This window comes from Microtus ochrogaster, linkage group LG10, assembly GCF_000317375.1.
Source record: "Microtus ochrogaster isolate Prairie Vole_2 linkage group LG10, MicOch1.0, whole genome shotgun sequence".
In the NCBI taxonomy this organism is placed as follows: Eukaryota; Metazoa; Chordata; class Mammalia; order Rodentia; family Cricetidae; genus Microtus; species Microtus ochrogaster.
In genome coordinates this window covers 2,012,317-2,037,214 of record NC_022035.1, presented here as the reverse complement: position 1 = coordinate 2,037,214, position 24,898 = coordinate 2,012,317, and the positions used below count along the sequence as shown (strand labels likewise).

The window sequence follows — 24,898 nt, the reverse complement described above, 5'->3', positions numbered from 1 at the left end:
ACTTGGAACTTCAAATATAAGTCTGAAGAGGCTGTTACTGTTATTAGTGGTGGTGGTGGTAGTGTTATTGTTATTGCTATAACTAGGGTTGACTTGGAACTGATCCATGTGCAGCATTGTCATCTCAGTGTGTCTCATACCCAGCCTCATGGACTCTCCCGCAGCTCTGCGGTAGCTGCGTTCGCCACCCTGACTTCACAGTTGGAGGAAGTCATCCTTGCGTTAACATTCTGCACAAAGCACACCAAGCTAGTGAGCTTGTGAACAGAGATCTGCAAGAAGACAGACCGGATTGGGGAAAATCCCTTATTATAATTCTATTCCACCTCATTATTATTTTTCTGGAGGAAACTTTATATCGTTTGCTATACGAAAACCCAATGTAGCAGAGACACCGTTGCGTTTTATAGATTTAAAAATAGTTTTCCTGCATGGGTAGTTCCTTCTTGGCTTCATTTACAGCATCCCCTGATTGTTCAGAATATATTTAAGAAGGGAATTCTCCCACAGGCATGCTCAGTGTCTGGTTAAGGAACCAACTCTCCTGTGAGGTTTCTCCAAGTGTGTGACTTGGCCCACACTGGGCTCTTCTGGTTTGCAGGAAGCAGGGCTGGAATCAAAGCCATCTTCACTGGGCCTGTGGTCATCGGTATTCAGACTTGGAAGGGTTCTAGGTGAGGTCTTCTCTCTCGTCAGATATCTGCTTTTGAGTGAAGTGGAGTAACTACAAATGTCTTCCTGGAAGTCGTGTGCAGGGTCACTTCAGCTGCTGAAGAATCTCCAGTAAGAAAAGGAATCAAAGACTCAGGATGAAGTTTTCACAGACCAACTCAGAGTGAATCCCTGCCTTTGTTTTTTTTAAAAAACCTAGACATTTACTCTTAACCTTTGACCTCTTGGGATAACTGAATTCATGGCAGAGTCACCTTTTCTGAGCTGAAACTTTTCATTTTTAAACTTGAATTGTGTCTCCAGCAAGAACTTTCCAAAATAATATACAATACTTTTTTGTTTTAGATTCTTTTCATTTCTCCAAAAAAATTGGGGCTCAGAAGGGAAACATTGGGGAACTTTTACAACTACTTTTTAACAGAAAGGTACAATGTATTAGTTTTCAGCAACCTTCATAATAGGACTTAAGAAAGAGAAGTGACTCTTCCTGAGCCATGAGAGGGCAGTCTGACATCAAGGTGTCTGCAGGGCCATTGCCTCTGGAGGCTCTGAAAGAGAACCCATCTCAGAGATGGCCATGGCTGGTGAGCCTCGGTGGCCCTTTGCTTGTAGAAGCATCGTGTCTGCCTTGACCCCTGTCACCACATGGCATTAATCTGTGTCTTCATGAAGGATGCTACACACACTGAGATAGGCTCATCACACCGCAGGGCAGCTTCATGCTGTCCCAGCGATGGCATCTTCAGTGACTCTCTCCAAGCTCTGTCACGGGCTGAGTGAGAGAGATTGCGGGCCACATGAGGGATGCAATTCAAGCTCATAATATAACAGACGAATCTTGTTACAAAATATTATTGCACAGTTTCAACATTATTGAAATCATATCTCACTTCAGGAAAGCAAAGACCTCTTTCTGTATCTTCGCATCTCTGTCTCTCTCTGTTTCTGTCTCTTTCTCTTTCTTTTCTTCTCTCTCTCTCTGGGACAGGGGCTCACTAATATAGCCCAGGCTGGCTTCTAACTCACAGAGACCAACCTACCTCTGCCTCCTGAGTGCTGCGATTAAAGGCATGTACCACCACATCTGGTATGCAAACAGACAGTTCTTGATGTGATGGAGCTCCCTGCCCTCCACTCTCTGCCCAATTAGAACTTCGTCCGGCCAGAGGTGACTCTAGCTGCTTTATGAACCTGCTCAGATAGGCAAGTCTCTCCATTTCTTTTTAGTCTTACCACTTGTGTGTAGAACTCTAAACCAGACGGTTTGGTTTCTTTTCGGAGTTTGAACACAAGAGCCCTAGAACATATTGTTCTGTTTCGCTTCCTTCACTCAACATTCTGTTGTGAGGTTTGCTGTTCTGTTCCTTTCACTTGCTGTGTCGCTCACATAAGTTATCCCCAGTTTGTCCTTGCTACTAGAGAGACATGCCCCATTAAGGCTCTTCCAAACACCGCGGCTGTGGGCATTCCTGCATATTCTTGCATGCCAGTTCTCTTGTGCAGGAGTTTCTGTGGCTTCTATTCTTGTGAATGGAACAACTGCACTATTGAGTAATCATATCTTCAGTTTCATTAAAAAGAGGGAAGTCAGGTTGCTGGACCAGCTTATATTCCCATAACTCATGTGTGAGGGTTCTTGCCAAACCACACGTTCATCATCAATGACGCTTTGATTGAGTCCAGTTCATTACAATCACTCTGGTCCATGCACAGTGATTTTTATCATTTTTCCCTCGACATTGAGCAAGTGGTATAATACTTATATTCTTTTTAAAATATCTCTTATCATAATCATTTCTGTGCTATCAATCTGTGACTTTAAAAATAACTAAATAATATTCCATGGAGCAAATATGCCTTACTACTGGGTTACTGGACATATGAGATTCTTTTTTTTTTTCAAAATTTTGATCTTATAAATACCACTATGAGTAATAAGTGTGTGTAAATTTTAGTTTTGCTTCCTTGGAATAAATTCTTGAAAACATAATTATAAATCAGAGACATCTAATGTGTTCCGTGTCTTTATGACTTATAGTTATGCCCCATTGGTGCAGTGGGGCAGCTATTGCACCTATCAGTGCTACACATTTCTGAAATTTCATGCTAATTAAGAGGGTAAAAAGAAAACTCATTTCTTAAAAATTTAGATTTATTTAGCTTGATGTTTTATAATTATTAACCATTAGACTCTCTTCCTGGATTAATTGCCCAAATAGTATTGTTTGCCCACAGAACTTTCTGAATCCCTTGTATTTTTATGAATTTTCAATTAAGATATAAGTGCATACACTATCCTAATGGGTATCTCTTTAGCCATTTATTCTGATTTCCCCTAAACATAGTGATGATGACTTTAGTCAACTATTTTCTTGTGAGTTGTATTGTTTTTTTCTTTGCCTTTGCATTACAATGGTCTACTTCTACTTCACGGTCCTGTTACTATCCAGATTAATTATGACCTACCTTTTTTTGAGGGGGTATTTAACACTTGCTTCCTTTGGATCTTATTTTTAATCTATATTTGGATTTAGGAAGGACTGACTTTACATCTCCATGGAGTTCTTCTACTCATAAATATGACCTCTTGTAGGGTCATATTTAATCCCAGTACTTGGGAGGCAGAGACAGGCAGACCTCTGAGTAATGGGCCAGTGTGGTTTACAACAAAGTAAGTTCCAGGACAGTCGGGGCTACACAGAGAAACCCTGCCTCAGATAGATAGATAGATAGATAGATAGATAGATAGATAGATAGATAGATAGATAAGATAGATAATTAAATAAGTAAGTAACTAAGTAAATAAATAAATATGGCCTCTTCAAAAGGATTGCTTTACATTCTCATAAAGTAATCTGTGGGGTAAATCATTCAGGGGATGAAGCAACTTTTCGCAGGTGGGAGGTCCTCCAGGAATCTGTGATGTTCAGAAGCAAACTGCAATGTCTCCATAGCCAGGGAGGCAGATACAAACTGAGTTTTATCCTGCACAACAAAGAACAGGAGATTTTTGCAATTCATCAGTGGGCAAAGGAGATGGGGACTCATATGCGCTGAGGACCCAGCAGAAGGCTGAGCCAGAACAGACACTGAAAAGGGAAGGTGGGACCCAGGGTCAGAGGCCATTGGAACTCTTACACAGTGTTGTCAACTGATAGACGCCTTTTTCTGCCATAGTCTCCCTTTGTAAAAGCAAAAATAAATTTTATTCTTTGAGGATTTCATACATGTATACAATGAAACCTTCCTTTAAAACACTTCTTATTTCTGTGCTGCATAACTTGACTTAAACTAGGTTCATATTGGAAGAGAGACCAATTTCTCAATTGAGAAAATACCCCCCCCCCCGGACTGATCTGTGGGAGAGCCTGGGGTATGTTTTCTTGATTGATTTGAGTGAGCCCAGCCCACGGTATGTACAGTGCCACCATGCCGCTTGTCCTGGACAGAAATCAGACTGAGTAAACCACGGGAGCAAGCTGGGAAGCTGCACTCCTCCACATCTCTGCGTCAGTTCCTGCCTCCAGGTCCCGGCCTCGAGCTCCTGCCCTGATGTCCCTCTGCAGTGCACTGTGACCTGAGTGTGACAGTAACTAGACAGTAACTCTAACTAGAAGGCTACCTATTCCTTATCAAGATACCATCACTGATTAGAAATCCTTTCTCACCTTTTTTTCGTCACAATCTTCAAGGATACAAATGACAACAGGGCAATTTCTCGTGACTCCTTTTTTTACAACATCATGGAAGTCTATGCTGTTCTTAGAGACGATTAACTAGGATGAAACGTTCCTGTCTCGTGGGTTACAGTAACAGTGACTCGCGAGAATGCAAAGGAAATATTAGAGCGGGCAGATCGTAATGATCTCAGGAAGAACTGGCTGCAGCTGCTGACTGCTTTAAGAAGCTTTGTTTTCATCCAGATCTCTGCTCTTTGGGGTTTCTAATATTGGTTCCTTCCCGTTTAGTCTCACTGATTTGAACTGCACCTGCCTTGGTTTGAAGGCGGGGTAGACGTATATGCAGGTAAAACGCAGCATGTTTGTTCAGCATTCTTCTTTGAAAATATTAATAAAATCTATTTGGAGCATTCCCCCAAGAGTTTTAGATACTGTGTCTCAGTTGTTAACACTAGTAGTATCTTCAAGGCATCTGCACTCAAAGGATAGTCCTCACTTTTCCCCTGTTCAGAGCTTTTCATTTTCCATGAGTTGTGTTATTGTTGCTCAAATTTGCTTCTTTGTCAAGGATGCAATTTAATACAGTGTCTAGTTTGCTACTGATTGTCACCAAGGCACATTTTCAGTCGACTTCTTTGTTCTTGTTTCAGTTTTACTTTTTCGGTCTACAACCTAAAGCAAAAATATTTCCATGTATCTCCCATAGTCTTGTCTTAAATGGAAGACCATTGTCCTTAAGGTCCCATTACCCTAGAATTTGCGCTCTCTGGGGTGGGAAGTTGAGAACTGACTTCTTCTGTGTTGGTAGGAACTTCTTCAGTCTCTGTAGGCTGTTCTTTAAGTTCATGTCACATGTTGAAGCTTTCTTTTTTTCTTTTTCTCTTGTACAATCTCACCAATCCCAGTGACTTCACTATTTTCTTTTTCTCTCTCTTCCTCCCTCCCTCTTTCCCTCCCTCCCTCTCTGTCTCTGTCTCTCTCTCTCTCTCTGTGTATGTGTGGTTTAATGCTTTTTTCTTTTCAAATTTTATTTTTTTTAGCATACAGATCCCAGTTCCCCCTCCCTCCTCTCCTCCGGCTCTCCCAACCTTCTCCTCCCTTCACCCCCATCCACTCCTCAGAGACAGTAAGGCCTCCCCTGGGAAGTTAACTAAGTCTGTCCCATCACCTCAGTGAGGCAAGACCAAGCCCCTCACCCCGTGCCTAGGCTGAGCAAGGTATCTCTCCATAGCGAACGGAATCCAAAAAGTCAGTCCATGTATTAGAGTCAGATCCTGATCCCACCACTTTCGTGGAAGATAGAGGTTTCTGGCTCTTTCTTTTCTCTCTATCCTGACACCATTCTTTAAGTCTTTGTGCATAGTCCTTTGGAAATAAACATGGTCCAGTGACTATTGCACCACCGCTATCAAACACCCAAGTGGACTCGCTTCCCATGGATCCTCTGAGAAATGCCCACCCACTCTGTTAGGCTCGTTTTGAGTCCCCGGCTAAAGCTTTGTACACGACCTTCACTAAGTCATTCAACTTTTCTTTGATTATGAACATACGCTAATTTTTCCATGGGATATAGTTTCATCAAGATAAGTTAAGCGTGCTTCTGTGACATTCAAACGCCTGAGGTGTCGAGAGACAGGCGCTCTTTTCTCATTTCCCCTGGCACTGGGTGCAGAGGGCAACCCTGGGAATCAAACGTCCTCTGTTTGCTCCCTCAGGACGTCCAGTCTAACCAGTGCCGGGACTTCTCCATCATGATATGGCGCCTCCTTAGCCAAGTGACACGTGGCTATTTCTCGGGGACAAATGAACTGGAAATCCACTTGTGGACTTTTCACCACACAAAGCGGAGAGTAACTTTGTTTCTTCCGTACAATGGGACACTTCTCCTTGATAAAAGGCAATGAAATGCTGATGTATTCTCACTGTGTCACACTGTTTCAAGAAACATTACCCCCGAGTGAGAGAAGCTGGTTATAGATTGGGTGAGCCCATTCATTTGTCAAGTCCCGAGGAGACAAGAATGTAGAAACAGAAAAGAGGTTAGTGGTTGCATCTGAGCAGAAACCGGAGGACAATAAAGTGATGGCTGAGCAATACAGCGCAAGTTTCTGGCTGGGTGGTGGTGTGTTCCGAACTTGACTGTGGTGGCGGCAGCATAACGCGAATCTGCTGGGTCCCTGTTGTGTATAAGTTCTGCTCTAGCTTCCAGGAATACGGTTTGCCAAATTAGATAAGGGAAGCTTTGTTGACTTTGCATGTGAGGGAAGAAACGGGCTAAAATGTTTACCCATGCTCAGCCCGGTGAGGAAGAATAAGACCAAGTGAGCGATGGAAAACAGTGAGGGATGCAGAGGTGTCTGTCATGGGTGCCTAGGGATGGGTTGTGGTGTGTGGAGGAAGTAAACATACAAGTTCACGGTGAAAGCGTGTCAAGCCAAGGAAGCCAGAAAGCCAAAGGTCCTGCACTACAGTAAGTTGTGCCCACAGAACATGAAGGAAGCCAGCACCAAAGAGACAAAAGTAGGAAGTACCAGGTGGGAAATAGTGAAGAACCTGGATCACTTGGAGATGAACCGGTCACGCCCACCTTTGTTACTCTTTATCAGTTTGGTTGTCTGGGTGGAGGGAAGCACCAAAGTAAGACATTACTGGGGTCTAGTATGGTATTCAGGAGCAAGCACTTTTGTTTGGAGTTGGTTGACCATGGCGGTTATAATCTGAAGAGGTCCCGGTGGAAGAGATTTTAGGGGAAAGGCAAGGGCCATTGTGGGGTATAAAAGCAAGGCAACAAAGATGCCTGCAGGGTCTTCCCTGTGAGCAACTGCACAAACTGTCATTTACTGAGACAGGGTAGCTGTGGACGAGGAAGCAGTTTCCTTCTTGTTGTATTGTTTGGCATTATTATTAACTATCCAGGGGTGATGAATTATACATAGTGGGATCGAGGGTTCTGGATGACCCGGAAGAGGGCCAGGCTGGGAAATCTCAAGTGAACACCACTGGATGGTTTTGAAACCTTGGGACTGGATGGGCACAGCCTCGCTTGAATACAGACAGAAAGCCTTGTATGTTCACACTGACAGGTCACTGCCGAAAGAGATGCAGTCCACGGTGCTGAGCACAGGCCGGCAAAGGAGTCACAAACCGGCTCAAACCAGCCCAGCCTGTTCTCCTAGTGGACTCCATCACAGTTGCCTGTTCCCAGAGAAGCCTTCCTACTGAAGAGTCACTGTGGTTTGTTTTCTTCAGCCATGCTGAAAACAGGAGTCAGAGATAGCAAACTAGCTCCCTGCACCTCCTGAAGCAAATCTTTCTCATATCAAGGCTTATCTGGCCAGCTCCTCACAATATTGCCTCTCATCCCCTGGGAGGTAGATGTTTTTTAAACAACCCATGTTTATTTATCATTTTGTTTATTTTAAAGTCACTGAACCTGAAAGAAAAGATGTCTTTCCAGATGTGTAGCTAGCAAACACAATGCAGTCCTCTTAGGTTTACTTCATTTTCTTTTATCTTTTTAATTCCAAAACCAATGATTAAAATTGAGCAAAGTAACCATGGATAAGAGTAAATAGCTCGGACTTGGGGGAAGGGGACCATTATTACACAATTTTGCCTTAGTCTGGTTGGGCACATGAAGTGAGACCGTATCTGTGCTTGAAGCTATTGAAACGGTATCTTTCCGGAGAAAATGACGCTGTCATTGTCATTCAACTGAAAAAGAGGCTGAGGCTAATCCAAAGGAATTCATTTTCATAGTTACGAACTTGAAAACACAAAATATACTGACTTCTTCCTTCACCAAAAGGCACAGCTCACTGTGAAAGGAGGCGTGTCCCAGTTCCAGAGACAGTACTGGTGGCCATGCCTGCACCTCCCCACATAGGACAGGGAGCACTATGGTGTGAAGCCCACAAGGAGGGACACCGAGGTGGCAGAAAGCATTACATGAGAAGGAGCCAGCGAGTAACCATGGGTTCCCTTCTCAGAGGGAGCAAGAGAAATAAAATCTTGGATTAAAAAAAAAATCGGTCTCTGGTGGGGCCAGTCCTTGACAATGAGCAAGGGGTCCAGTAGTCCAGAAGCAGCACCTGGTGTCTTCCTACACCACTGCCTTGTGAGAAATCTGCTTATCCTGAGGAAGTTTAGAAACAGCCATGAATCTGAAAAAACAAGAGTATAGACTTCTCCCTTTACCAGGGACACAATTCTGGTGTTTTGGCTTGCTTTGGTTTGCTTTGGTTTTTGCGATCAGTCTCTCCCCCCCCCCCCGCCCCGTGTGTGTATACGCGTGTGAGCATGTGTTTGTGTGTGTGTGTGTACATGTGTTTGTGTGTGTGTGTGTTACTGGAGATAAACTTAGGTCATCATGCCAACAACAAACACTCTAACTGGTTACATTTAGCCTTTTTTTTTTTTATGAACTTTTTATTTTGAGGCAAAGTTTCGCTGTGTTGCCCAAGCTGACCTTAAACTCATTCACATGGTAGACCTAAGTGATCTTGAATTTGCGGTCCTTCTGCCCCAGCTAGAAGAGGACCTTGGAGAAATTCCTTCCACTAATCCAATTTGGGAGGCTTGCAGCTGTATGGTCCCCGGCTCCCAATGTATGATAGGGAAAACTGAGACTGCTAACAAGTCCTCTGTAGGAATGGTGCCAATGCTTAGGCAAAATAGAAGGATAGAAGGTGGCGGTTAGTTTCCTGTCACTGTCGTAGCAGACTGCCACAAATGAAGTGGCGTGTCAGGGCACAAATGCGTTATCTTATAATTCTATGGGCCAGAAATTAGACACATACCTCAGCGGAAGTGGTGGTTAATTTTATGTGTCAACTCGGAGTGGCCATGATGCCCAAATACTTTATCAGATACCATTCTAGATGTTTCTGTGGAGGTGTTTGCTTTAGTTGTTAACTTGTTTGGTTATGACACAAAATAGTGGGTTTCATTATGACCCATACACACAAATATATATGTATACATGTAAGTATATATGTATGTGTGTAGGTGTATATATATGTATATATGTAGGTATACATGTGTGTGCAGGTATATATGTATATGTGTAGGTATATGTGTATATATGTAAGTAGTGCATATAGGTAAGTATGCTTATGTATAGTGTATGCATGTATACTTGCATAGTGCCATATGTAATATACATATATATATTTACATATATACACATACATGTACATCATTATCCCTTGTTCATATCCCCCAAGATCATGTCCTTCTTCCCCAGCTGGTTCACATCTTCTCCCCCCAAAAAGTCCTTTTCTGCTTTCCTGCACGTATGGCCCTCAGACATATATTCTTCACACTTGAAGTCAACAACTTGCCTTTCTCCGGGCTCCCATTACTCCCTTGTTTCCCTGTGTGAACGTAATCTGGGAATGAGGTTCCCGTTTGAGTCAGTGGACTCTGACTGAAGACAGGCTGCCTTTCCAGCCTTTAAGAATGGATCCACTCTGACGCCTGCTGCTCCTTCCCAAGCCTGCCTCAGGTGGAAAGCAGGAGGGGCTGATTGACACAAACCCTCATGTTTCTGTTGCACTAAGCCTGGCAACATCACTTTAAGCCAGCGTTTTCCAAATTCTGTTCCGGGACACATTAGTGCTGTGCGGTATATTAAAAAGAACTCTACGATTAAATAAATGTGGGCAACTTTTCTGTGCAACTTGGTACAGCTGTACCCAAGGTTAACACTCACAAGGTCTGAGAAGTCTTGTGCAGAGGGAAGCCGTATTCTTCCAGAACTTCCCCAGGGCTTCTACAGTGCGCCTACTAACAGGACTAAAGTTGATTTTGAATATAGTTGACTTTGGAGAAGATATTCCTGGATGAAAGCAAAGATGCTATACCGGACACACATAGAATGAAAACCCCAGGTATGATGCGTGATCTCTCGCAGGTGTGGGGGCCTCCGAGTCCTCTTTAGTCTCTGCCTCTGGTACCCTACAGTCGCTTGGCCTAGTGACGGTGTCTGCACTTATAGGTGAGAAATAAGAATCAAAGCCCTGTTTTATGCAACTAATGAATAAGAGTTGAGATTTTAACTCAGGAAACCCTACTGCAGAACTTTATTCATAGGAATTACTTTGGGGTTTATTTTTTTACAACCAAGGTAGGTATGTGCCCACTGCCCATCCCAACCCAAGAGGAAATGTTAGCAAAAGAGGAAGAGAAAGTGCTAAAGAACTGGGTTTTCCCCTTATGGAAGCTCCGGAGAATTGAGTTCACTGATGCTACAGGCTATGGTGGAGACAAACTTTCTGAACAGGGCACCGGCAAAGTCAGAGCAATCCAAGACTAGTTTTACCTTACGGGCAGCCCTCACTAGCAAAGGTGAGACAGCGCCACCTACTGAGCAGCAAAGGTACAGCGCACTGAGGTCAGGCTATTAGTACCACCTGGTTGTTACTAGTATTTATCCACAGCTCTGTTTTAAGTCTTTAAAGGAAGATAATACAGCTAACCTCATGAGATATGTGAAGGTTAAGGAAAGCGTGGATAAAATTCCAGGTGTGCTACAAGGCATCACATATGGTAACTTTTTTTTTTTTTTTTTAAAGGCATCGTTGAGCTCTGTAGCCCAGCTTGGTCTAGAACTCACCATAGTCATGTTTCAGCTCGCCATGCGCGGCATTGCAGGTATGTGCCAACAAACCTAGATTTATTACAATTACTATGAAGTCCATCCCGCCTTGTCGTCTGAGTTTCTGTCCTGCCAGGTTTCTGCAATCGTCAAGTCCCAAAAAAATCACACAGAGGTCTACAATAATTATAAAACTGATTAGCCCATTAGCTCAGGCTTCTTATTAACTCTTACAACTTATTATTCTTGTCTGTATTAGCCACGTGCCTGGTACCTTATTTGGTGAGGCAATCACGTCTTGCTTCTTCTGTGGCTGGGTCAGGACTGCCGATCAGGACTTCCTTCTTCCCAGAATTTTTCTGTTTTCATTGGCTTACATCTACTTCCTGTCTGGTTGTCCTGCCTACACTTCCTACCTGACTATTAGCCAATCAGCATTTATTTAAAATATAATTGACAGAGCACAGACCATTGTCCCACACCACTGCCTTTTCCCAAGGTTCTTTTTATTTTCTCTATATTAATTCAACCTTCTTATAGAGAGCAAATTTACTTTCTATGTTTACCATGCCACTTCTCAGCTGAGCCTGGCCCTTTAATTGGAGATGTGTTTGGAGGGCTATCAGACTCCTAAAGTCACAGTGAACAATGGCCAGGGAGGCTGTATTCAGAGTGTTTCTTAGTGGTGTTTTCTAGGATCTCCTCTCATTGCTGGGGAAATGATTGGTCTCAGAAAAGGCAGTGTCTGTTCTCCTTCAGTGCCCACAGGTTTTCCAAAGAGTAGAAACGTATTCGGAGCTGCCGTGTGCCTGATGCTCTTGCCATTTTCCCTCCTTGTGAGTTTTCTCACTTAGGTTAATAGAAAGCCAAGAAGAGAACCTCACGATCTTGTTGATTTGACCATTGCCTCCCCAATCTGAGCCCCTGAGCCCTGGTGAAACTGTTTAGATTATCTTCTGTAAGCCATTGCTTGCAGAGGGCACAAAGAAAACACGGCCTTGCTGTTCCCAAATCTCATATCTTTCTGCTAAACGGTGTATAAAATGTTCACAGGATAATGAGATCCAGGCTCTTTTAAGTGAGAGAAAAATTATAGAAGTGTTGATGGGGAAAAATAAAAATAAAATAAAATAAAAATAAAAATAAAAGTGGTGCAGGGCCAAGAAAATGGCGTTCCTTAAGCTCTGGTTCTGATAACACGCCCAGGCTGTAAGCTTGGAAAGGAAGCTGCATGTGGCTACTGAACCAGATGGAGAAGGAAACTGGACACTGGTGGGAGAACCCTCACGGGACCTCTGAGAAGGCTGGGGACTGCTGTGGACAGCATCTCCCAGCCTGTGCTTGAGAACACAGCCTGGAATAGCCTTGTAGGGAAAGACAAAAGAGTGAGCGCTTGGAGTTTTAAAGGACTTAAAAAAAAAGCAACTAAGTAACAGGTGAGTTTAGAGGCGGGAGCTGTGTGCCCCAAAGGGCTGTTTCTATCGCTCAGAGCACTGCAGCATCTCCTCGCTGGAGGCCAGAGTTCTCCTTGAGCCCAGCTGTTTCTGTTACTTAATGTCTTGCAATTCCTTCTTGCTGGAGGCAGAAATTTGGAAATGGAACAAAGTGGTGCTTTTAATTACAGAGTTTAATTTTAAGAAAAATGAAGGGGCAGGGCGGTGGTGGCGCACGCCTTTAATCCCAGCACTCTGGAGGCAGAGGCAGGTGGATCTCTGGGAGTTCAAGGCCAGGCTGGTCTACAAGAGCTAGTTCCGGGACAGGCTCCAACGCCACAGAGAAACCCTGTCTCGAAACCAACCCCCCCCCCCAAAAAAAAAAGAAAAGAAAAAAAAATGAAGGAATGGATTTCTACTATAACTTCTTCAGTCACTTTCCTCCTTTGCTTGTATTGTTACAGAAAACCAGAAGCCCAGGTGAAGGCATTATCCTATTTAAAAGGAAAAAAAAAATGTTCTCTCTTGGGCTGGAGAGATGGCTTAGAGGTTGGGAGCACTGATTGTTCTTCCGGAGGCCCTGGGTTCAGTTCCGATACAACTATCTGCGGTGAAATCTGGTGCCCTCTTCTGGCCTGCGGGCACACGTGCAGGCAGAATACCGTAAACAAAATGGATAAATAGAAAAATAAAAAAGATTGTGCTCTCTTAGGGGAGTCTGCTTACAAAACTGGGTCTTCGGTGTGCTAGGCAATGAGAAAGTGAGGGCAAACTGCTTTTGGGGGGGGGGGACTACGGAAATATCAAGTATGTTTCCTGTCTTTTAATTAAGCACGCTTACGAGCCCCAGTGCCTTCTCAAACTCAGGAAAAGCCTTGCAGAACCCCTTCCCCGTTCTTGACTCTTTTCAAGCTACCGGGACTCCAATTTAAGAGTCAGGCTTCCCAGACCGTGCCAAGAGAGCGCAAAGTTTCTGTGGACCTCTTTCCTCAGCCCACTGTCTCCAAAGGGGAGCGGCACACAAGTTTGCAGCCAGCAGGGTAGGACCAGCAAATAATAATAGCACTGGCCTGCCCAGGTGAGACAGGCTGGGTAAACCTTTAACTTCTCTGTGTTTCTGACTTCTCATCTATAAGATGGGGAAAATAATGAGCACTTCACACGGTTGCCAAAGGATTAAATGAGACATTTTATGCTTAAGTATCTGACATACCCACGCTGAACATGCTTAATATACATTATTTTTCTTTCCATTTCCCCTTCATGTGCATGTATACTGGCAACATCCATCTCTTTTATGTGTAGAGCTGATGCTGTTAACTTTATTAAGCAAGCCTTTTCCATTAAGCATTTATTCTTATTCGTTAGCTTGCAGGACTGGCACACAAAGATATTAAATTATTTACTCAAGTTTAATGAATGAAATTGAAAACCTTTTTCCCCTGCTTAACATGAATGTGCCCTTTTCAGTATGCAGAGCCTTGTTGCATTTATTCAGAAGCTATTGCTAAGTGCTTAGTTTGGAACACAGGATTAATGAGCCCCGGAGACATGGCGTTGGTCACCATGGCGACTGAACCAGCTTTCCTCTGTTCCAAGCTCAAACAACCAATGAGGGATGCTTAGCTCTGGCCTTCAGTATGTAGCTGGGTGTTCTTTTTCATATATCTGACTCACCATTGCTGCTTCCAATTACTCCTTAATACCCCTGGAAAAAAAAATAAATAAAAAGAATATCCCTGGTTCTGTAGGGTTGGGCTTCTTCAGCTGCTCCACCTAACCTCTGCCTGAAGACATTCCTTTCCCCCTCAGCTTCCGCAGATTCAGACACCTGAGTCACATTATTCTTCATGCCTGCCGTTCTTGTGGGTGTCTAACAAATGCAGCTGCCCAGATACCCTGGTCTCTCAGGCTTTGGATCTCACTCCTGTCGGTCACTTTCCCTCCTTCTGACCCCTACTCACAGTCAAGCCTGGACCGAGTCATGAATGGACTGGTGGCCTCTGGCAATCACCAAGTCCCACGTCCAAACCTCTGACGTCAGTTACCTTTACATCTTGATTCCTATTCGCTATAACCACTCTGGGAGATTGTTCACTCTTCCCCCACGTTCTCTCTGTCCGTTCGGAGTCCCTTATTCTCAGTCCATCCCCTACAGATAGCTCTGCATCCTGCCATTGCAATTCCTCTACTGCCAAAACTTTAAAGTCCCTGCTCTTCATCATGGCACTGTTCTGGAGGGAGCTGAGATCCGTCCTCACGACACAAGTAGACATTATTCAAAGAATTAAAAAAAAAAATACAAGTACCATTTTTTAAAAAAAAAAACATATTCTATAAGACTACAGCAATGTCCTATGGAGATATAACCATGTCCTATGAGATTATAGCAATGTCCTAATAACTGTGTCCTATGGGGATATAGGACATAGCATGTGTTTTAACCCCACTTTTGGAGAATGGCCTTCAGAGTGGAAGGCTGTTTACAGGTCTCACACAGGAGCAGATTTTGGCAAAAAAGGTGGGGGTAATATCCCAGAGTGCTAGTGTGTTTACTGCATTTGTACTCCTTGCGGCCCACCGCCTAGAATACTGGCAATCTGACGTCGAAACTCTAGGAAGATGCCAGTTACATTTTTCCTTTAGGGAAACAAACAAACAAACAAAAACAGCCTCAAACTACTAATCTAGCCAACTTCACTAAAGTGAGTGAAGCTAATGATTAACAAAGTTCCTTGGATGTCAATCACTCCATCTTAGATGCAGGGAGACAGTCAAAGGTTCTAGGACAATCCGGAGAGTCTGGAGCAAACCTTGCAGAAAGCAAGCACAGAGGTAAAGACCTGAAGGACGGGAAAATAGCTCAAAGCAGTCACAGGAGCAGGGCAGAAAACTAATATTCAAATGACAGCAATTTACAAAAGAGGACAGAAAGAAAGCTGAAAAGAACTCATGCCGAAAAGCATTCAGGGACATTTCCCAGAATGGACAGAGAAGCATGGTGGGAGTTAGAAGGACCCAGGAAAGTAGAGGAGAAGACGTGTACCAAAGTAGACCTTTGGGGAATTTCAGATAAAGGGAAGAAAGAAAACCCTGGACTCTCCAGGAAAAAATATCATAGGTCCAAGTAAAGGTTGAAAAATAAAATGGCTTCCGGTTTTGCAGCCATTTCACATCCTGAAAAGCAGAGGCTGTGGAGGAATGCTTTTATCGTGCTAGAGGGAGTAATTATGAACCTGGGCTTCTCTGCCAATCAAGGAAGCATAATTGCCCTGAGTGGTGTTTATCATCACCAGCATGATTTCTCAGCACTCTCGTTATGGATATGACAGCTCAAAAAGCGACAAACTGAGATCATTTGGGGAGAGGAGCTCTGCCCTAAGAGAAGAGAGAGGCCAGGATGGCGAGGAAAGGTCCCTGGGATGACGGTGGTTCCCAGACCAACTGAAAGATCTGGAAGGGACTTTTTTATTCCTCAGGAAATGAAGTTGATTAAAGTATTCACTGGGGTTAAATATTTTTTAAACTTAGAGCAAAAATGGGCTTAAAGTTCCAGTGAGTATATAGAAATCTAGGCAAAAAAAAATTAAATAATGATTTTTAAGATATTTTTATCCTAGTAACGCTCTTTGTGGTTATAATGTAACTACTTTGGTAACCTAGGAAGAGGAAAGGGCCTATTGCAGACAGGCATCCCCAAAAGAGGGAAGGCACATCCTCATCATGCCAGTATAGCCTTCATTACCTCAAAACTTACATTGCCACATCTTTTCTGTTTTTATACATAAATAAATTGTAGTTTTTCGGCAATATATAAGCACCAGACCAATCAAACTAGAGAAGTAAAAGCAGTGACCTCCAAGGAAAACAGTAATCGGGTACCGCATCCCTCATAACGAACCTTGAGTACAATGTCTGAATATTTTCCAGATAGCTTGTTCCTTCCATCTCTTTCATTACATACATCTTCTGGATTTCTTTAATTGCTTGTGATATTAGCAATCATCTTCTACTACTACAGTTTCTTATTTCTAGTATGTAGAAATTTGGTTGATTTGTAGGAGAATGGCTAGAAATGCAGAACAAATGCTAGCTCAGTTATTAGTTCTAACCATTCAGTGGTGGACCATCTCAGGCTTCCTTATGTGGACAAACAGAGCTATGTCAAATGATGCCAGTCAGTTTTTCTCCTTCTCTTTGCTTGTCATTTATTTATTCCTCTTTTCTCTTTAGGCTGAGACACCCCCCTCCCACCAAGACAGAGCTGAAGAGATCTAGGCTGGATTCTTGAAAGAGGATGCTTTGGAGGTCCGCCACTGAGGCATCATAGATTTCCCACTGTCCTGCTGAAGCCTATATTTTACAAAGTGTGGGATGATTCCCCACTAAGGATACAGAGGGGCTGGAGAAACTGGCTTCTGCTGGGTCTGAGATAGGAACCACCAACTTATTTCAATTCTCTCATTCAGTCCAGGAGACGAGGTGAGAGAAGGCAGCATTCGGAAGACAAGGCAATTCAGAGATATCCTCTGCCATCTGATGGGGGAAAGGCTCTGAGCAGGGGGCAGTCACAAATGTCCATCACCTATAATCTACTGTTTCTGCTTTTTGTACAGTGAGAGATTTTTCCTTTTGTGTGTGTGTGTGTGTTGTTGTTTTTTTTAAAAATTTTTGATGGTGACATAATTTCCTTTAAAAAATAATTTTAACCAATAATGTCAACCTAAAGGAAAAATTAAATTCGGAATTGCCTAGGTGTAGTTGCAATACAAGAGAAGCGGTAAGCATCTTCGGAGTGGCCTGCAAAGTGGATCAAGTGGCCAGCTTCCTGCTGCCACAGTGCAGGGCACAAGCAATGGAAGGTGAGCAGCAGTGAGTCGGGGAGAAAGACATCCATCCAGCAGGTGTGTGTGCCTGATTCCTTCCTAAAGGCAGGGTCTTCTTTACATTGACCCCGTGCTACGTTCGGTTAGAAGCCATTTGAATTTTTATAGCTTTCCTCAGGTAAAATTTTCTCCTCCTGTCGGGATTTGCTTCACGTAGCATAAAGCAAGCGCTGCTCACTTTTCTCTTAGGGAAGCGGGTAGATAGAAATAAAGTACGGCTTAGGAGCCAGCCAAACCTGACCTGAATCTCTTTATTCATAGGGAAATACGGGAAGCAAAGAACAGACATTTTCGCGGAGGTAAATAAGCCCTCTCAACTGATGAACGCCATTATACTAATACCAAAGGAAACAAAGGCCAGAAGATGGCGGCGTTAAGTAGGAAGGCAAACAGAAAATAGCAGGCAAAATCCAGCGTGGGACAAAGCCCGCTGCACAACAGTGAAAAAAAAAAAAAAAAAAAAAAAACCAGGGCGAAATCCTTTAAGAGAAAATTGCATGCAATTTTTCGGACTCAATTAGCCTTTTCCTCAAAGAGCCCATTAACTAGCAAATGGAATTGCATCGGTTTTCAGTTGCCATGGCACTGCTTCTTCTCCAATGCACTTCTCTGGTCCTGAGCTCCACGTTAGCCTGCCTGATTGTCCTTGCTTGTGTGCTGTCTCAACTCCCTCTGTCCAGTCCTAAAGAGATGTGTGTGTGACTTCTTCCCCAAAAAGCCTACAACATAATCTCAGGAGGACAGAATCCAGCCCTCGGCTGAATCCCCGGGAGGCCAGCGGTGTGAAACTGACCAGGGCTTCCTTTCATTAGCTGTGAACATGACGGTTTGCACTAATTCTCGGCTAGCGAGGGCAGCCATGTACTCGGGGCTCCTGGAGCTGGACTCTGATCAAGGACTGATTGGCAAGTGCTGCCCCCTGGGCTGAGAACATAAAGATGCCCAGAAAAGCAGACAGGTCCCTCAGTCTTCCAGAACCTCCAGGCCAGAGGACTGGCCCACAAGCACCCGCTTCTCCTTCATCCAAAGAAACGGAAAACAAACACAAAAACAAAAACCAAAAGACAGAAACAAAACCTCCCCAATTACGCCATTTTCAATTTCGCTTTTCCATTGATTCCTATTTACCAGGTATTGCACTTCAGAATAGGTAGAGAGGTAAAGCTCAGGTGGGAAAATGGTGCGTGAGGTCCCGCACTCATAACCGCGTGCCCTGTAATCCCGGAACTCAGGGGTAGAGGCAGGGGAAACAGAGGTTCAAGGTCATCCTGGGCTCCATACTAAGGACAGCTTGGCTTACCTGAGACAACAAGCACAAAGTCATAAAACCAAGGGTCATTAGGTTAATTATAGATGTGCCTTTAAAAAAAAAAATTACTTAGGGGCAGGGAGATGGTTCAGATGGTTCATGATGAACCCGCAAGACGGAAGGAGACAACTGTCTTCCAAAAGTTGCTCTCCGAGGTCTACACAATAACAATATGAAACATGTTAGCATGTACACACACACACACACACACACACACGCAGACACATACACACACACACCAAACACAGAGCAGACAAAGATTACAAAAAGATACTATTAAATATTAGCTTTGATGTTTGATGAATAATTTAGATATTATTTCCTGATACACATAGTCACATGCAATTTTTAGAAAAATATATCTATACAGGTCACACTCTCCTATAAAAGGAGACTTAAAAATATTTAAACGTTAGCCAAATCCAGCAGCCCATGCCTGTAGTCCCAGCACGCAAGAGGCTGAGACAAGAACACTCCTACAGATTGGAGGCTACCTTAGACTGAGTACCTGGCCAGCCAGAGCTACAATGTAAGACTCTAGATAGATGGATAGATAGATAGATAGATAGATAGATAGATAGATAGATAGATAGACAGATATAGATAGATAGACAGACAGATAGATAGATACCTGTACATACAAATAAACACTCTTATCCATAGTTTAATGGGATGCAGACAGCATAACAAAATGTTCTATTAAGTAGATGAGTATTTTTGAAATTTTAGTAATATACACGACTCTATTGTGGTGAGAGTAAATCAGATATTTCTTAAGATTTTTAATATATGTGTGTAAAGATGTCTATATACATTATATTTGTATATAAATATTATGTAGTATATAAAATTTATATAATAATAAATGCAATATAATATATATATAACTCTTGGAAGTTCCAGTATACAGTTTGCAAATTGTATGTGTTTTAAATTATTTCCTTAACCAATCAAAACTTCTCACACAAAAGTAATAAGTGGATATGTGACAGCTACCCTGTTCTAAAACCTGCAGGATGTAACCCGGCTCAGTCCTAAACTCATGTTAAGTGTGTTCAGCTTGCCTTGTCTGTCCTCTCCAGCTCTCTGAATAGCCTTCTTTGGAGGGGACAGCTAAAGCTTGAATTTGAGGCTGGGAAAAAAGAGGAACCCTGGATCAAAAACGTGCCTGTCCAAAATGAATCTCTAATCCCAGGAGTCTGGTTCCCTAGTTAAAGCTCCCGGGTCGTGTGTTGCCCAGGTGTGTGAGCCTTGCTGGGCCACTAGGTGCAGAGCTCCCCGCTGTTGGCAGCTTCATCCCTGGCGAGGCCGCCGCTGCTGTGCAGCCCAGGCTCCACTAGATGGCCCCACAACCACGCTTATACGGAAGCACTAATTAGACTCTGAATTGCTTTAAAAAGAAGGAAAAGGGGACAAGAAGTTGGAAGGGGAAATATATTAGGGATAATTGGGGGGAGGGGGTTTAGAAAAGGAAAATAGATGATGGACGTCATCATATTTCATTTTGTGCATGTATGAATTCTAAACGTTTAAAAATAGGAAATGAGGGTTTGAGAGCCGTTCAGAACACTCTGCTTGCTTGCGTGTTTCTCCTGCCCTTGCTAACAGCATAGCAGTTCTATAATTTCTTATGACACAAAATCGAAAGTTTAAACTAACTAAAATATGAGGAAAATTCAAATCTCAATCTAACGTGAGTGAGGATGTAAATATAAACTGTGGAAACCGAGTGACTCGCCCATCCCCCTCCCCGTCTTTCTCTTTCTCCCCTCCCACTTTCTCTCTCTGGCTCCCCCTCGCTCATTCCCCCTCTCTCTGCTACTCCCTTTCTGTCTCTCTGTCTTGCACTTTCTCACTTTCTCTTGCTCTCTCTCTCTCTCTGTCTCTCTCTCTCTGTCTCTCTCTCTGTCTCTCTCTCTCTCTCTGTCTCTCTCTCTGTCTCTCTCTCTCTCTCTCTCTCTCTCTCTGTCTGTCCTGCCCTCTCTCTTGCTCACACTCTCTCACTCTGTCTCCCCTGTCTCTCTTCTCCTCACGCTCAGTCTGGCCCTCCCCACCCTCCCTCTCCACCTCTCATTTTTTTCCCTCCCTCCCCCTCCTGCTTCCCCTGCCTCATCAGGAAGCAACAGCCAGGTTGTCAGCCTCCTGTCATTCCCACAGTTTGAGAAGCAGTTTCTTCCGGGTCTCAGAACTCCTAGTCCACCTCTTGAATAAGGCTCGTGGAAATGTCTACCTGTCTGCTCTTCCTCATCTTTGCTGATGACGTTGCACACATTATTGAGGGGGAACTCATCAGATTTGAATAACCCCATCTTACCATCACCAAATCTGCCCTGGCACTGGAGAGCACCTTTTTATAATGGGCTTGTTAACAATAGAGTTAGGGACAATCTCATTTAATCTTGGTAGCTTTTCCTGTAGGTGGCTAGATCCAGCTTCTCAAACTCACCTCTTTCTGTTTTACTGTAAGCAGGCTTAGGTCTTCAATTTCTCTTTCAGCTCATCCCACTCTCCCTCACTGGCTCCTCCTTACACTGTGGCTACTTAAATGTTAGCATTTATCATAATTCTGTCTAGACTCATTCTTTATAATTTATGTTATTACCTCTTTTGTTTTTCAGATAATTTCTCACTGATTTTTATAGCCTTAACTGGCCTGAAACCTGTCATCCTCCTGTCTCAATCTCTCAAGTGCACTTCAAGACTGCATTAGTTAGATAATTAGTGAGCCCGTGTCATGAAAAAGAGAGAGAGAGAGAAATGAGAGGGGGGAGGGGGAAGGAAGGAGGGAGGGAGAAAGGAAGGGAGGGAGGGAGGTAGGGAGGGAAGGAAAGAGAAAAGAAGGAAGGAAGGAAGGAAGGAAGGAAGGAAGGAAGGAAGGAAGGAAGGGGAAGAGGAGGGAAGAGAGAGAGAGAGAAAGAGAGAGAGAGAGATATCCGGAAAAGAAAAAAGGAAACACCACTGCAGATCTGGTAAAGGATTTCTGTCCAGAATAACCAACAACAAACCGCTCATTCATTTTAAAAAGGAGTAAACGAATTAAACAGATATTTCTCTAAAGTGAATATCTGTCAAATAAACATATGACATTCACAGCATCCTTAAGGAAATTCAGACTAAAACCGCAAAAAGATACTGTTGCGTACTTATTAGAGAGCCAAACTATTTGTCTTACTTCATCAACTTTGGCAAGAATGGCAAGCACCTGGAGCCTTCACACATTGCTGGTGGAAATACAAAATGGTCCAGGCACTTTGTGAAACCGGGTATCAGCTCTATCCATCCATCTTCTCAACCCTAGGTCTTTATTACAAGGAAGCAGAAATATGTTCTACTATAGGAGCCTACATGCAAGTGCTTACATCCACGGTTCTCCAAAGCTGATAAGCCCTTGCCTGAAGAGTGTGCAAAACGCATTTCATGTCTACACGGGATACTGTCTGATGAACAAGAACTGCTTGATCCGGAGAAGTCGTTAACATTCACTCCTAACATTGATGATGCTTTCTCTGTGAAGCACTTCTCCATTCTATAATTAAAGTTTATTTTGTTAATATTACATCCTCCGCTGCTAAAATATATATGCACATATATTCGCATTTACATCTATACATACATGTAAGCCGAGAGCAGAAACCGTTTTCTCTTGGTCACTACAAACCCTAATGTATAATAAGGGCTAAATAAGCATGCTAAGTAACTGAAAATCAATACAATGCTTGATTAATTACGATTCATTACTTCCTGAAAAATTAAAATTCAGTGTGAATGATCTCAGTGCGCAACACACACTCACACACACACACACTAAAACCAAAAGAAATATAAATACTCATGTATATGATGACTTCATACCCTGAATCAGGTTGAGGGGACTGGAATGCCTATCAGAGACAAGGGAAGTCCCCAAACCATGTGCATATGAACAGCAAGCACATCAAACCCTGTTTGTATAAACACACGTCGGCCGCCCGGCGAGTCTTACCTCGCCGCACCAACTGCTTGGCACAGAGGATAGAGTCCGGTGTGGTACAGAAATGCAGCGCAGTGTGACCGCTCAGGGAGTAGCAGTTGAGCTTGGCGCCGCGGTCGCAGAGCACCTTCACGCACTCGAGGTGGGCCATTTCACAAGCCACGTGCAGAGGGGTCTTCCCGTTCGGCCGGCAGTTGATGGTAGCATTGTGGTCCAGCAGTACCGTCAGGCTTTCCACATGGCCGAACAAGACCGCGAGGTGCAGGCCCGTCGCCCAGGAAGACTTCAGCTTATAACTAGGCAACCAATAGCCTGGAAAGGAAACGAAAGGAAGTTGTTAACTTTTGGCCCGGTGTCTCTCCCTGTCTTGTGGGGATTTTGACAAGCTGTTTTATTGTGGTCACGTCTAACTGAAGGGTAAAATGGATCAGGAACTCATCCCTGGCAGCGGACAGGATTCCCAGCGCCTTGTTCTGAGGATTGCCTTGGGTCAGGCTTTTCCCTATCTTGCTGTTTCTACGGCTCCTAGGCGCCTGTCCCTTTACTTTGACTTCCTATGTCTCAGAGTGAACTTTAGCTTTACACGGCAATGTTTGTGATTGTATTTTATTTTATAGGCTACGTTACATGAGGCATTTTGAGAATGTTTTCACTTCAAGCCATTTTAAGTTTGGATTGTTCCAAATTATAGCCTTATAAATTCCATTCCTGTCCATTTTTTTTTATTCCGTTGTCACTCAAGGTGCGATTTGATTGAATTTTTTTAAAATTTCTTTTACCAATATTTTGCCTGCCTGTTGGATTATTCAGTATCTCTTTCTAAAGAAAAACTTGGGGCAAATCACACATTTTTATTCAAGATTTTTTTTTAATGTTCTACAAAACATTAAAAAAGACAATAAGGAGAGGGTCACAGAAATCTAAACTCGGCACTCACACTAGAACAGCATTGCAGTGTTGTCTTTAAAGTTCTTAGCATCCAAAGCAAGCAACCCAGATGTGTCACGCACACAACCGTGTCCAAATTAGGCACAAATCCGCCAAGAGAACGGTCTCAAGAACTAAGATCTTAGACACATTATTCTCACTACTTAAAATGTTCTTCTTTCTCCTTTCTTCTGATCCAGCATTTTAAAAGAAGGTCTCACTGTGTAGCCCAGATGGTCTTTGAACTCACAGCAATCCTCCTGCCTCAGCTTTTGTAGCACTGGGACCACAGGTGTGCTCCGCCATGCCCAGGTCATCCCTGTTCTTGTACCCAATATTCTTCAGCTAGCAACATGCAGCGACAGTTTCTCTAAGAACTTAGAAAGAAACTGGTTCTGAACCTAAAAATCAGAGTGTAGTTTGCCTGCTTCCTAGTGGTAAAGAGGAGGTGCCATCACGCTGTGACTGATTGGAAGCCCACGCCTGTTCCCGCATAGGACAGAAAATAAATGATCCTGAAAGAAACAGCAGAGAGCTGATTAAGAAAACACCATGTTGATGTCAAATGAAAGAAACACAGGATGGGAAGACCATCCAGCCCAAGCTTCTATTTTCCAGACAAGAAGACAGCCCCTTTTTCAGCTGCTGGAGCCTCAAATCACCTGTTCAGCCCAAGCTCATGGGCTGGGGTGATCTGCCCCGTGGGGTTTCCACTATATTTGTCTCTGTGGAAATGGTGTAGGTTTAGCTCCAAGCCTGTGATACGGACACACTCACTCACTAAAAGGAAGCTGCTCTAGAATGCTAGACATCTGTAGCATTGTCACATTGCTGGCGTGGAAGAGCATATGTTTGCCTTTGGTGTTTCTTCTTCCTAAATTCCCAGCAGCGCGAACAGAACTTTCCTGGCCCATTTATCACATGGACTAGTCAGTCACCTTGGCTTTTGAAAAGTCCGTTTCACCTGTCTCCTATAATCATAACCGTTAATTGGGGAGTCAGTCTCACAGACCACGGGATCCTGGAATTTCACCAAGCCTAAAGAGGATCTGTTTCTAAAAATCCACTTTTTCTACATGGCATCATTGGGGACTGACTGTGGGGACAGGTGACTGCAGGCTCAGGCTATGCTTATGTCTGCCTTTAATCTATCTGCACTTCAGAACTTTGGTGGTAGAGTTTGAGATGGGGTTGGGAGAGTCTGGACAACTCAGCGTGCAGCAAAACAGGAAAGCCAGCTGTGCTGAGCGGAGAACAGAACAGCCCTTAGCAAGGAGTCCACCCTGACAACCAGGCTGGCACGGAGGTTCTCTATAAGAAAGAAGCACACAAGCCGGGCGGTGGTGGCGCACGCCTTTAATCCCAGCACTCGGGAGGCAGAGGCAGGCGGATCTCTGTGAGTTCGAGACCAGCCTGGTCTACA

General features: G+C 43.6%; 1 protein-coding gene across 1 annotated transcript in view; it reads right to left on the bottom strand.

The window, feature by feature from the left end:
• Asb4 (ankyrin repeat and SOCS box containing 4) overlaps nt 1-24,898 on the bottom strand; it is a 44,300-nt gene that overhangs the window by 12,779 nt on the left and 6,623 nt on the right. The window contains exon 2 of the mRNA XM_005363693.3: nt 22,561-22,860. Coding sequence (XP_005363750.1) covers nt 22,561-22,860 — 300 coding nt within the window. The remainder of the gene's footprint in view (nt 1-22,560; nt 22,861-24,898) is intronic.